The 14,718-nt window shown below is 41.8% G+C and overlaps 1 protein-coding gene across 1 annotated transcript; it reads left to right on the top strand.

Annotated features, from left to right (window-relative positions):
* Positions 1-1,151: 1,151 nt before the first annotated feature.
* On the top strand, positions 1,152-12,414 carry RRAS (RAS related). Its single transcript, XM_015810217.1, has 6 exons — positions 1,152-1,386; positions 3,079-3,166; positions 4,915-5,017; positions 6,234-6,342; positions 9,390-9,508; positions 11,815-12,414. Exons 1-6 carry the CDS (start codon positions 1,285-1,287, stop codon positions 11,900-11,902), a joined length of 609 nt encoding a protein of 202 aa, XP_015665703.1. The 5' UTR covers positions 1,152-1,284; the 3' UTR covers positions 11,903-12,414.
* Positions 12,415-14,718: the final 2,304 nt, after the last annotated feature.

The following is a 14,718-nucleotide window of genomic DNA, read 5'->3' as shown; positions in this document are numbered from 1 at the left end:
GTTCTGCACAGGGAGAAATGGCCTCTTTTGGCAACTTGCTAATAAATTATTGTGTGGGCCTTTGTACCATTGCAGAAACAGGTACAATAAATCACCGCTAATCTAAGTTCCGCAACTTCATACAGGTCAAGGTGTTCCTTCCCAACCCAAGGCACGGGGTGGTGCCTCAACTTACTCTACACAATTCATGAAAGGAATGTAGTAGTGAACTCATACTCCTCTCCGCCCTGGCCGAGTCAAGAGTTGGGTCCTAGATTTCACCGTTTATCCACCCCTTCACTCTGAATGCCTTCCAGAACGAGTCCGAACATCTCCTCTTCTGAAACTCCCGGTCCGCAAGCTGGTTTTGACTTAACGTTTTTGGTCCCACGCCTCTGAACTTTGCATCCACTTAAAAAGGACCAGGTTTTATCCACCTCCCATCTTACCTCGACATTTCTTGCACATCCCAGAATTTCCTGCATGTCAGAACTCCGTTTCTACGACTGTATGTGGTGGTCAGTAAAGAACTTGGAGATTCAGCCAGCTAAAGTGAACGTGCCTGTGTCTAGAAAGTCAGAAGTTGCCTTCAACCCAACTTGGTTAGCTACTTTTTTGCCTTAGTGTTTGCCTTTGCCGTGGCTAATTTGTAACACAATTTGTCATGGGGATCCAGCAACTTGGGTTAATTCGACTGAAACAAGGGTTCTATCCGGATGTGTCGTGTAAAAACGCCGTAGAGACGCCACGTGGGCGCCTCTGCGTCTGGTTTACGATGGGCTGCTCCCTAGTTCAGGAGCTCTTACGCAGACCGCATGTTTTGCTAATAATCGGAATGCCAAAACTTCAAGATGAAAGTATTGCGCTGTATAACTACGTCCATTCTGATTTCATCATCTCAGGCATAAACTTCTCCAACTTAGCCTCTTCCATACCTCCCACTAAACGATTGGAGCTTCGCGTTCATCGCAGAGAGACAGCATCTTGGGCAGCGTCCTGGGTGCACGTTGAGCTCAGCCCCCCCCCCCCCGCTCCCGACTGGTCCACCTCAGGGCGGGGAAGGAGCACTGGCCCGGACGAGCTTGTTCCGGACGTGGGACCTCCCCGTAGCGGCTCCCGCTGGCCAAATAGGGAAGCGGACAGTCAGCAATCGCCGAGCTTCGCTCCTTAGAGGGCCCACCCTGGATCTCTCAGCCATATTTTGGGGGATTCGGAGGATGACTGCTGCGACTGAACGGGGAAGCTTTTGAGTGCATTGGTCCGATTCCCTCCCTATAAGGAAGCGAACAACTTTTGCTAAACAGGATGAATCCCAGCGAAGGTGCGGCGCCACTGGAGAAATACAAGCTGGTGGTGGTCGGTGGAGGCGGCGTGGGCAAGAGCGCCCTTACCATTCAATTCATCCAGGTAACTCGGAAAAGGCGCCGAAGGGTTAGGGCTGGGTTGGGTAGGGCGGATGGCTCAGGGCTAAACAAACTTTATAGGTATGTTTTCGTGCTGAGTGGAAAAATGAAAGTTACCGCAGGACTTTGTCCATTGCTGTAAATGTGTTTATAAGTTCTATAATGACTGGAACTTTTCCAACTTAAATGTGCATAGGTTTATGATCTTTTTTGAGCAACTCTGGCTGCCAGCTATGCCTCCTTAGGAATAAATACCTCAGAAAAACATGACACTAGCATATACTTTTTTAAAGCTGACTGCCTCCAGTCTGGTGCCCTTCAGATGCCTGCAGCTACAATTCCATCATTTTGAGGTATTGTGAGAGTGATGCAATTTCTCATCGAGGTTGGGAATAGCTCATCTCCATTTTGCTCATTCTTCTCACCTTCAAAAGGCGGCAGCTGCATTTGGAAAAAGAAAGATTACACTAATAAAAAGCAAGGGATGTAAAAGGAGTCTGAATCAGCTCTGTGGTGCTTGCGTTCCAACATTCAGCATTGCAGGGAAGCAAATTATGTGTATTTGGAGATACATAAGATGGTTGAAAGCAGTATTTTCTTTTCATTATAGTTTTCTGACATTTTAGGTACCCTGCCTATGATTTAACAATTAATAAAAACTTAGATGAATTTGAATAGCTAGTTGGGATCAGATCTAGTTAGATCTTGGGCAAGAGACTATTCCAGGATTATAAATGGGATGAAGAAATGGAACATTTTAGAAGGTGGTAATGGCAAACTGCTTCCATAATGCTTCTAAGACAGTGGTTCTCAACCTTTTTAATGCCGCGACCCCCAACCGGTCGTAAGTCGAGGACTAAACCGGTCGTAAGTCTGGGACTAAACCGGTCGTAAGTCGAGGACTAAACCGGTCGTAAGTCGAGGACTACCTAACCGGTCGTAAGTCAAGGACTTTCCCTGCCCAGGAGCGCCGCGCATGTGTAGTTCCGCCCCCTGTGCCGGCCGAGGTGTAGCTAGCAAGTGGCAGAGACGGAGCAGGCCGACCACCAGCTGGCCCAGCCCAAGGGAGGTAAGGCACCCGCCGGAAAAGGGGAAAAAAATGGCAGACAGCCTTGCTTGGCGACCCCCGTGAAATGGTCGATCGACCCCAAATGGGGTCGTGACCCATAGGTTGAGAACCGCTGTTCTAAGAAAAGAAAACCGCTCTTTGAACTCAGAGGACATTGTCTTTGTCTATTACATGGTAGCCAGTGATCGCCCTCTGTTATCACCATCATTAGGATGCTTCTATGCTGCCTTTATATTTGGTTATCTCAAAGTGGCAAAAATAGCTACGGTAATATTCCTGCCTCCTATTTTCCCCACAACAACAACCCCGTGGGGTAGGTTGGCCTGAAGGAGAGCAACTATCCCAAAGTCACCCAGCTGGCTTTCATGCCTCACAGGCTCCTGATTTCCAGACTAGCACACTGACCATTACACCAGACTGGCCCTCCATCTGAAGCAGTGCTTTTCAATAATGGCAACTTTTAAATGAGTGGACATTAATTCCCAGAATTGCTCAATAGCATGCATGGAGTTGATAGCAGATGGTTGAGTAAAAGCTTGTGCCAGAGATTTGAAATTTGAAAATGGATTTCCAGGTCCTTCTGTCATCCTTGAAACCCTTTCCTCTTCCTTCCTTCCTTTGTTTCAGTCTTACTTTGTTTCTGACTATGACCCCACAATTGAGGACTCCTACACCAAAATCTGCAATATTGATGGTACCTCAACCCGGCTGGACAGTAAGTATCAGTGGACTCTCATTCTAGAGAGATCTTGCGTGTGCTTTGCACAAATGAATGTACATAGTGTGTATAGTCCTCACGTTATGACACAATTGAGCCCAACATTTATCTTGCCAAGTGAAAATTTGTTAAGTGAATTTTGCCTCATATTACAACCTTTCTTTCCACAGGTGTTAAGTGAATCCCTGTAGTTGTTAAATTAGTAACAGGGTTAAATGAATCTAATTTCCCCATTGATTTTGCTTGTCAAAAGGTCACAAAAGGTGATCACATGATCCCGGGATACTGAAACCGTCATAAGTATAAACTAGTTGCAAAGTATCTGATTTTTGATCACGTGACCATGGGGATGTTATGACATTCATAGATGTGAAAAATGGTCATAAATCACTTTTTTCAGTGCTGTTGTAACTTAGAATAGTCACTAAATGAATTGTTATAAATCAAGGACTACCTGTATGCAGGGGTAATGGAGAAATTGGGGTCAGAGGGGTCTTTACATGTTATTAATGTATGTTTCATCCTTAGTACAAGGATGAAACATACACTAATAACATGTAAATGTGGGTTCCCTTATGACTGCAACTCTCAAATTTTAATCTTTCCTTGCCATAGACGAAAATAAGGCAGGAATAAGGAAAAGGGAGGCTAATAGAATGGACTCCAGCAAATAAACTGAGAGATAAAGATTCATTGCATGTCAGTGTTTTTCAATCGGTGTCTTCTAGATTTGCTGAGCTATAATTTCTGCTATTCCCAGTCAGCAATGGTTTATTGGCCATATTGATTGGTTATTTGTCCAAGACATTTGAGGGGTATCAGTCTGGAGAAGACCGAAGTGAACAAATGAGTATCTGGAACCAGATGCTATGAAACTGAGCCTTTTTATTAAAATCAAACTTGTTTGCAGAATTTTTACTGCTACAAACTTACAACAAATTATTCTTGAATTTGCCATCCAATTGGAAGCAAAGTTAATCTATGTGGATTTATTATTGGGGGGACTTATTGGTTGTAAGAGACCATAAAATAAATATGAAAACAGTATGTTTTATCAAGTGGCAATGAAGGGTCTGTACCTGAGTTGGTGATGAGGGTTGATGTCTGGAGGACACAGTGGCTGTAGCCTGCTTATATTTTCTTTTTCTTTTTTCTTTTCTTTTCTTTTTTTTAAACTTTCTTTGTTTAAAACCTACAACAAAAACTGTATGTTGATAATGGGGGGAACATAGCACTTTTTAGCTACTGGAACTTCAGTTGAATCTGTTGCTAAAACGTGACTTGAGCACCTCCCAACAAAATATTTTCCTTACAGGTGACAGGCACCTGTAAAGAAAGTCAGAGAGTTATTCTTTTAATGTACTGTGGTCCACTGTATGTACTAACATTTTCCAAAATATCAGAAGAATGTTGGTCCATTCCTGTGAAGTAGAGACTCATGAAATGCTACTGAAGGAAGTGATTGTGTCAGAAAGCTTTTTACCGAAGGATGCCATCACATCTGAAACTGACCGTGTCATTGTGACTAAGATGGGAACAGGCAACCTGGTGTTCTGTGTACATTTTAATGTATTGTTCTCTTGTCTGCCTTGTCTGAGTCTTGTGAAGTTTGTAGTTCAGGGCAGCTGGAGGGCCCCTGGTTCCATCCCACACTAAACTCCCTCATCTCTTTTTCTACATGTTTCAAACTCAGTATTGATTGGGATCTAATCTATTTTCTTTCCTTCTCAATTTTCACCTATCAGTTCTGGACACTGCTGGTCAAGAAGAGTTTGGAGCTATGCGGGAACAATACATGCGCACAGGAGAAGGTTTCCTCCTTGTTTATGCTATCAATGACCGGGGCAGGTGAGATCAAAGCTGAAGCATTTACATGCCATGAAAAACTTTTCTTCTTTAGGGCTAAGATGTGTGTGCCATTGGTGGGTGGGGGTTTTATCAAAGACTTTTGAGGTTATGATTTTCTCATTTTCTGTCTCTTCCTTGTTTGCTCAGTGTTTTTACCAAAAGTGCAAAAAAGGTTGTTCCTCTGTAGCTTATGGTGTGCAGATTGTTCAGCCTAATGGGCTAGAGAAAGGCAGGCTGAGATGTAAAAGCTTCAATAGTGTTTCCTGGCTTTGCCTTCCTGTATTAGGTGCTTAAAAATTGGCAGTGCTGGGGTTGTTTGGGGAAAAATATCTTTGGTAGTTTAAATTGCAATTAGGTCATGTTTATACTTCTGGAAGCTGCCATTAAAGCAATTACAAAAAAAATAGTGCTAGACCCAATAAGCTTTAAAGTGACTGGCCAGTGCATTATGCTAAGCCAGAATGTGATTTCTTTGGTCTAGGACAGTGATAGTGAACCTTTTAGAGACCAAGTGCCCAAACTGCAACCCAAAACCCACTTATGCATCGTTGGGTGCTGGGTGGGTGTGGCCCATTGGGTGGGCATGGCCAAGTGGGTGGGCATGGCTGCAGTGGTAACGGCAGACTGGGTGGGACTAAAAAGTTCAATCAATCAATTTCAACTTTGCAAGATCTTTTTTTTCCCCGCAAGAAGTTGAAATTGACTGATTGAAACTTTTTTTTTTTTGTACATGGCCGCGGAGGCCTAAAGCGAAAAGGTTTTATAAAACCCAACTGAAGGCCTAGGACTGGGGCGATGGCGCTCGTGCCCACAGAGAGGGCTCTGAGTGCCGCCTCTGGCACCCGTGCCATAGGTTCGCCACCACTGGTCTAGGATATTGTGTGAGTTCAGTATATTCATGCCTTTTACATAGTTAAAATAAAGGTTTAGAAAGCCATTGTTGCTAAATCGCTACATGAATAATATATAAATTTTAAAATGACCAGGATGCTCAAACAGATCTTTTATGAGGAAAGCACATGGTATTTGTTAGAATTTTTCCCAGAGAGTCTTCTGAAATGTAGGAGAAACTTATAGTGGTCTTGATATTGGTATTCTTTTTTTCTTCTTTTAGAAGCAAAGAGAGGAATTCATTAGGAAAATAATAATAGTATATCTGGAAAAAAACACATTAAGAAAAATCCTTCTTTGTCTTACTCCCATTTATTTGTCATAGTTTCAATGAAATCCACAAATTCCACACTCAGATACTTCGAGTGAAAGACCGTGATGAGTTCCCTATGGTCCTTGTTGGCAATAAGACTGATCTGGACCTTTATCGACAGGTGAGTAGAGAGGGTTCACTAATCTCCACATATTATGATTTAATGGTAAATTAGGACTTTAATTGTAAATGTAACCTAATGGGTTTGGTCTATCTAGCAAATCCATCACTTTATAAGCAATACAGTATAGGCAATTTAGTTGATCCCACCTGGCCATTGATTCTCAAGTTCGTAAGGAGAACCACCCATTAGATAGTTGCAGGCTTAATTATCTAGTCGGTCATGAATTTACAGTCGGGTTACTTACACATTCCAATTTATTTCCCACACAAAGAAATTCCGGCGAATACCATGGCACCCAGTATCAATTTAAGGCCATTGAGCCGGTCATCAATTTTTGTAATTTTGACTGCCCTAGCCCATTACATATGGCAATAAAACACACACATACTCTTATCTTATTCTCCTTGATTAAGCAGGGATTGCTGTCAGGACCTTGATGTAGACCTTTGAGAATCTGGGCTTCCTAATCAATGAAAACAAGAGCACCCTTCTTGCATTACCAAAGTATATTGGCACCAAAGAGACCTTATTTTCCTTCCAAAGGAGAGACAGGAGACCATCCAGGCACTAGTTGTATCAGCCTTATGATTCTCATCAACCTCCAGGCCAGAGGATTGCCTGGATAATATTAATACCCGGGGCATGATTTCACTTCAGACTCCACCAATAGATGTGTGTCTTTCCTTCCAGGAACATAATAACTCAATCTCCAAAATCCTGGCACTCCTAGAAAAAGTGTAGTGTAACGTTTGAACTAACCTGTTGACTGTTTTTTTTCCTTTTACATTGTGATCAGATGTTGGGTTGATTTGATTATTAGACAGATAGATTTCCACATCTGAGATGTTTGTTATTTAATACTGAATTTTTGTTACAACTATTTGTAAATCTGTTACATAAGGGGAGGAGAACGTGCTAGGTTTATTTATTTTTCAGCATCCAGCCAGGATGGATTTTTTATGTTAAATGTTAGATCTATTTGACATTTGGCATTTTTTTTTCTTTTGTACACAAGTTTTTTTTTCTTTTCATTGTTAGTGTTGGATGTTCTTTTGTATTTTATTTTTATTGACAAAAGAAAATAAGTATGTTAAAAAAGAAAGAAAATGTGAGGAGCTCCCTCAAGTGGTGATTCCTGAAAGCCTTATTTAAAAGTATGGAGAGATATATACGGATCTCTCATTTTGTCAAACTTATCATATACACCAGCCTGAAGAAATGAAGGGCATACTCTAGAGCAGGGGTCCTCAACCTTGGCAACTTTAAGACTTGTGGACTTCAACTCCCAGAATTCTGGGAGTTGAAGTCCACAAGTCTTAAAGTTGCCAAGGTTGAGGACCCCTGCTCTAAAGTTGCCTAGAGGGAAGAAATTCAATAAGTTTCTGGTTATGACAAGCAATATGACTAGCTCGGATTCCAGACTCTTTCAAAAGGCAGCATATCCTGCTAATATTATTTGTTAAATTTATTTGCTGCCTGTCTCGCCATGGGGCTACTCTAGGTAGCTTACAATAATTAAAAACAGAGAAGTGAAAAGAAGGGTAAAATGGTAGTAAAGTGATGGGACAATAGCAGAAAGAAAAAAAAGAAAACAGTGAGGATATAGTGAGAATAAAAGATGGTCAGGTGGGAAAGCAGGGTCCGAGGGAGGAAGTGAGGTTTGCTATCAATCTAATAGCCCTCTCCCTCATTGGGGCCCCAGGCCAAGCAGCAGGGCCAAGTCTTCAGACTCTTATGGAATGATAGGAAAAAGGAGGCAGATCTCACCTTGGGGGGGGGGGAAGGATATTCCAAAGGGAGGGGGGATGCAACGACAGAGAAGGTTCTTCTTCTCAATCCCAACAGGGTCCACAATAGGCCCTGTCTGCTGGCACAAGTGGGATGGGCTTCTCCTAGCAGGACTTAAAATGGGCCATTCTAGGGATCCCAAAGATGTCTCTCACTGCCACATTTGAAAAAGCTTAAACTTCCAAATGGATTCCAGGAGTAGCTCCATTGGAGAGCACTTTGTGGTAGTCCAGTTGAGAGATGACTAGGGCTTAAGTAACTAGGGAGTCATGATCCAGGAAGGGTCACAGCTGGTGCACAAACTGGAACAATGCAAAACCTTTCCAAGTCACACCCACTACCTGCTCTTTGAGCAGGAGTCATGAATCTAGGAGAACCCCTGAGTTGCAAATGGGATAGTGTAATATAGCAGGACTACCAAAGCCTATATCAGGAAAGAGGGAGGAAGTGGATTAAGATAGTTGATGAAGGAAACAAAGTCCTACACAGAATCAAGGAAAGGAAAATGTATCATCGCTATGGTTCAGAAGATGGCAATATATTGGCTCATCCATGAAGTGAATGTCGTTTCAAACCCAGAGTATTCATGCACATTCTTTGGTCTTCAAGAGGGCAGCAGTGGACCTCCTCACAATTCCTTTCATGATTCTGAACCCAAGGAGCAGAAGTATCAAATGTTGTCAGTGTCTTGTCCCAAAAACATATTACTCTATATAGTGTCCACTAGTCTCCAGGATTCTGAAGCCTGCAAGAGTGGATCTTATATTGACAGCTCTGAAATTGCCTAAGAAAACCTGGTACTTGGACTGGTCAGCCTGTTGACATCCTGACTATGGAGCCTCCTGCCATTATCAAATCCTCCACTTCTCAAGTCATATATTTATCCACATTAGATAGACAGAATTGTCTCAGTTAAGTTCCAAAATTACAAGAGAATGAGAAAAACCATCTTGATTTAGAGAAAGAAGCATTTAGAAAAATAGGGTGACAAAAAGGCATAATGGATCCCTCTCTCTCTCCCCACACCCATTTCTTCTTTTGTTTCTCATCTTTACATTTGGTGTTAGCTAAAGAAATAAGGGACTAGAACCATGCAGTTGATGATGGTTACACCTATTTTGATTAATAAACTCTGAGGTTGACTTGAGTTATTGCTTGACAAAAATTCATACTATAGTAGGTAATGGTTTTTTCTTCCTCATCCTGCTGTATCTCGTGTACTTCTGTATTAAGGTCTTGTTTATCCTTATTGGCAGGTAACTGAAGAGGAGGCCCTGTACTTTGCTCGGGAAAACCGAATCCCCTACATGGAAGCCTCTGCAAAGGTCCGATTCAATGTGGATGAGTCTTTCCAAGAGTTAGTCCGAGCCATCAGGTAAGACGGAGGCAGTTTGGGGTTGAAGCCGATGCCGCGAAAGAACTGAAACTCCCCCAAACTGAAGAAAACTCTTTTTCTAGGACAGCATCCCTCAGAAAGGCTTTTTCTGATTAAATAATTGCTGGTTACTTTCTTTCTTTAGGAAGTTTAAATTCTGACATTCTGTTCACATTGTTTTCAAGGTAGTTGACAGTAATTAAATTTTTTTTAAAAAAAAGTCAATGCAATTAAAATCAAGTCAAAATTACAATTGATACTTCTAAAACAAAATCAATTTATCAGTTAGAAACTGGATGAAACAGATGGGTTTTCAATCTCCTCTTCAAACCTGGGGAAGCTGAGATGAAGCATAAACTCTTTGGGAAATGGATTCCATAGATTGGGGTTAACAAAGAAAAGGAGTTTTCTTTCCCCCTTTTTAAAATATTCTCTTCTCTTACTCTTTCCATGTCTCTCACTGTCCGTTTAGCAGCCAGAAAGAGATTGATTGGAACAGAAACCTGGTTTGTTTGCTTGATGCTTGCTTGCTTATAAGGGCTTTTGAAATGTCGGGTTGAAAACCACATGAAATTAATCCCGCTGTTAAGTGACCTGATACATGTAGGATTTCCAATATTAGCTATTCAATATATTTTTATAGATTCAGATGGTGATCCATCAACTTTCTTGTGTGATGCAGCTTTCTGTCTGAAAATTTGTATTTCTGACTGTGGCCTCATTTCAGCTGCAGCTAGGCAACTATGTCCAAAATCCCACTTTGGGTCTAGGACAGTGATGGCGAACCTATGCCACGTGTGCCAGAGGCGGTACTCAGAGCCCTTTCTGTGGGTACGCATGCTGTCGCCCCAGCCCACCTCTCCCTGTGGCCCCCTCCTCACCAGCAGCCCCCCCCGGAGGAGAGTCGCCCCTGGGTGCGGCCCATGCGGAGCAGCGCAGCGCAGCCAAGGACATGGCAGCCGGGCAATGGAGACAAGACTCCGCCCTCACGCCCCATTGTGCGCAGATGATGCTGTGGGGGATAGGTGGAGGGTGTGGCCGCCATGGCGCTGCAGGGCCACCTGGGTGATCTGCAGCGGGCCGTGGAGGTGGTGGGTGGCCCTGCGGATGGGGGCAGAGTGGAGGGTAGAGCAGGGGCAGGTGGGGGGCGGAGATGTTTTTGGGCACTCGGTCTCTAAAAGGTTCGCCATCACTAGTCTAGGAAGTGGATATGGCTACTCAGGAGGAAAATGGAGTTTGAAGGTCAAAACACTAAGGGTTGCATTGACGAGGGTGAACAACAGAGATTTCTGCAATGAAACCTGAAAGCATGTAGGGCAGGAGTTCTCAACCTTGGCAACTTTAAGACTTGTGGACTGAACTTTGCTGGCTGAGGAATTCTGGGAGTTGAAGTCCACAAGTCTTAAAGTTGCCAAGGTTGAGAACCCCTGATGTAGGGTCTTACTACAGGTCGTTCTCGATTTATGACTGGTCAGTTAGTGGTTGTTTAGAGTTACAGCAGACCAAAAAAAAGGTACTTATATTCTGATTTGAAGCTACCTTCACCTGGATTCATGTAATTGTATTTTAAGAGCTTGGCAACTGGCGTGCATTTATGGCCATTTGCAGTCCCATAGCCATGTGACTATTAGTTTCATTTTTTGCTAGCAACTGGCATTTACTTTCAGTTTCCAGCAAAAGACATTCATTGTGAATTATGAATTCACTTAACAACCATTGCATTCACTTAATGATAGACTTGTTTAACAACCATGATAATTTGCTTAACGACTATTGGAAAAAAGTCATAAAATTGAATTGGTCATGTGATGACTAGCATGACTTATGACCTTAATTACAGGCTGAATTGCAGTCGTAAATCAAGGCCTACCTGTATTTAGAATTGTATCATTCAGCATGAATTGTTGAGGAGTCTCGCCTACCATTTCTGGAGATGAACTCTAGCTCACAAGCTGAAGATTTGGACTTTCCCTCTGGCCTGTAATAAAGGGCCATCCAGAGTAGTGAGTGGGGTGAGAGTGATCTTGGTTGTATTCCAGCCAGCACTTTCCTGGAACCTCATCCAGTGTAGTCCAAAGGAATAGTCGTCATCTGTTGGACACCCAAAGCATTAGTACACTGTTTCCAACTATATGGTCTCCTGGGTAGTAGCAGTTGGCCTCCTCCAGGGATATAAATAATGTTTTTTCAAGTGGTGCTTATCTTATGTAAGAACATTTCCACAAAGTAATGTGATACAGCATGCACTATTTAATGTCTTAATGCTTCCTTTGCTCACTCCATATTTTTTTCCCTTTTTATGGCAGGAGGTTTCATGAATCGGAGTCTCCCCCTGCCCCAGCCTTTCACCCCAAAATGAAGGAACGCAAAAGCTGTCCTTGTTCCATTCTGTAAACTGCCACCCCACATCAAGCCACGCAGCCTGGAAGAGGAAGAGGAGCTGCTCAGATTCCTTACAACCAAGAAGACAGAGCAGGATTTTCCTTCTTCCATCTCTCCGACTACAATCAGGGCTGGCACTGTGTATTTTTTAGTTATACCAAAATATTACCATTTTTCTCTTGTTGCACAGGAGTCTGTAAACTGAGAACAAAGCAGGGACTAGATAAGTTCTTCTCCTCCAACATATCCTGAATCTATGGGATATGCATTCAATTTTGTTTGCTACTTTGCCCTCCCTTGTTCTTCCATGGAAATCACATTAAAGGTGCCCCTTTTTCCCAAGGGGCAGAAAATTTATTCATTTAGATAAAAGGGGCACAGGATTGTAAATTTCACTGGCAGTTCACTGATACAATAAGTTAATGAATACGAATCAACTGCAAAGGGTCATTTATTTCACTGCAGCTAAGGGCAAGCTTTTGCACATACATAGATATCTACATGTTCAAAGATATGGTACAAATGCATTTTAAAAGGTACTATAATTTTTTTTTTTATTTTTTATATATCATAGCTTACAGACGTAAGCCACACATGGGCCAAACTGCAAGGGAAGCAGCTGCAGACAGAATTACACTGTCCTGCAAGTTGCCAATATTGACTTTTTTGTTCCTAGAACAGGGCTAAAAAGAAGCACACTTTATAGCAGCGTTTTTCAAACTTAACTTTAAGATGTTTACACTTCAATTTCCAGAACGTGTGGATCTCAACTCCTGGAATTAATCAGCAAGAAGTCCCCAACCAGCAGCTGAAGTCTTCAAGTTGCCAAGTATGAAAACAATGCTTTACAATAAGGAGATTTGCAATATTGGGGGGGAACGGGGAAGTTAGCCAACTGTTGATATTTTAGGAGAAGATTGTTGCCATATTGTAAAAGTCACCTAGTCACAAAGCAGTTACTATGAGAGGTATGGTCAACTACAAAATAAAGCATTGTTTTATTAAGGCAAACAGTTTGTTGCAGTGAAATGGTCACTGAGCAAAATGATGACTAAATGAACCATGTGACATAGAGAAATGCTGCAAAAATCACTGGTTGCTGCCATCTCATTCAGAAAATGTTATCTCGTATAGCACTGCAAGCATTACTCTCCAGTGTGCATTGTTGTCAGTGCAGAAATTTGGTCATACGTACGTACATTGGTCAGAAAATGGGTTTTTTTATATTACTGACTACTACTATTTGCCATATTTGTGAGCAGTCATTAACTGCAGTAGCTGCTAAACAAGAACTGGCTGTTTCCATCAGGTCAATAAATGGTGATGCTTCCTGCAGAGCTATTTTACTATAGCTTACGTTTTAAGAAGGCAAAGGTTCGAAATCTTAAATGCATGCTAGAATCAAGTTTCACTGCCAGACTATTTTGTAAAATGCTCAGTTCAAAAACTGCTCTGTTGAAGACATGGTCAGCTTTTGTTAAATTCATTCTTTCTTCCCCACTTCTGTAATGTGCTTGTAAGGGAAAATGATGTCAAGAACCTTTTTAAAAATTAGCAAACCCGTGCATTAGTAAATTTTCTTCTTAGTAGGGTTTCCCAACATCTCCAGAGATACTATCATGTTGAAATATACCATCGTTATTGAAGTATCAGTACTGCAGTTGCATGCATGTCTAATTGGATGATTTTTGCCAGTGGATCCTTACACTCTTGCATGCTGTTCAATACGTCCATCTATCATTTTCATTATCTAATACTTCCATCATCCATCACCTTCCACACACCTCAGATGTGTTGAGATTACAATTCTCAGATGATATTAGGGTGGGGTAGTGATTAACATGGTCAATCTGGATCTCTTTGATTGTGGTTATAGAAGCTTGCTGGGCCAGTTGCTACCTCCCAGTCACCCTTACCCTACCAAGTAGATATGGGAAAAATGAAGGGGAAAGTGTTAGGCCTTGGACAATATACAAGTCATAGATAAAAGCAGGCAAGACCACGTGCATAACTAGAGGAGGCTATCCTGCTAGACAGCCTTCGCTTACATGTCTACTGATGCTCCTAGAATATAAAGATCTGCAGTTTATAAAGTGAGAGGATGTATTGAATGTGCAAGTTTGAACTGCTAAGTTCAATGTGCAAGTTGAACTGCTAAGTCTCTTGCTGTCTATTCTCCTACCATGCTGCAGAGCATGGCTTTCCAGGTACACATGCCAAAGAATCTCTTGAGCAAAGATTATATAGTAAAGCCTTGGGGTTTCCTCCTTAATTACTTAATTAATTAAACTGATTGTGGCATATGCCCTTATAGACTAGAGCCTCTTTATTAATTTACAAGGCTACAGTTACAAAAATGTGCTGTAGTGCCAAAGTAAATTCACCAGGCACTATGGATATTTTAAATTTCTAAGGGAAGCAGCAACATCTGACAGACTGTCAATGTAATTTAAAATATCCCAGAGTATCCTTGTAAATTTGCTGTTTCTGTTAAGCCAACAGTTCTGAAACAGCACGGGAAAGTTTGTGAACTTCTGGTACAAAGTGTTATTCTAAGGCCAAAAGGAGCATGCATACATATATGTGCACATAGGTACAAGGACATAATAGTGAAACTAAAAACTGATTAAATGATAAAACGATCATAGCTTGTGAATGTATGACTTAACCATAATTTTAATAAAAGGGAAACATTCCCATTACCTGTGTGTAATTTTACTGTGGTGGTACGTAATAAGCACATATAAAAGCGCAACAACACTAGGCTAAGGAGGCTGATATACTAAGCCACAATGATTTATTTGCTTGATCACGGCTTATTCTGTGAA

This window comes from Protobothrops mucrosquamatus, unplaced genomic scaffold, assembly GCF_001527695.2.
Source record: "Protobothrops mucrosquamatus isolate PMUCROS unplaced genomic scaffold, P.Mucros_1.0 scaffold7, whole genome shotgun sequence".
Lineage (NCBI taxonomy): Eukaryota > Metazoa > Chordata > Lepidosauria > Squamata > Viperidae > Protobothrops > Protobothrops mucrosquamatus.
The sequence above is the reverse complement of the archived record's forward strand: the minus strand, read 5'-3'. Positions and strand labels throughout refer to the sequence as shown.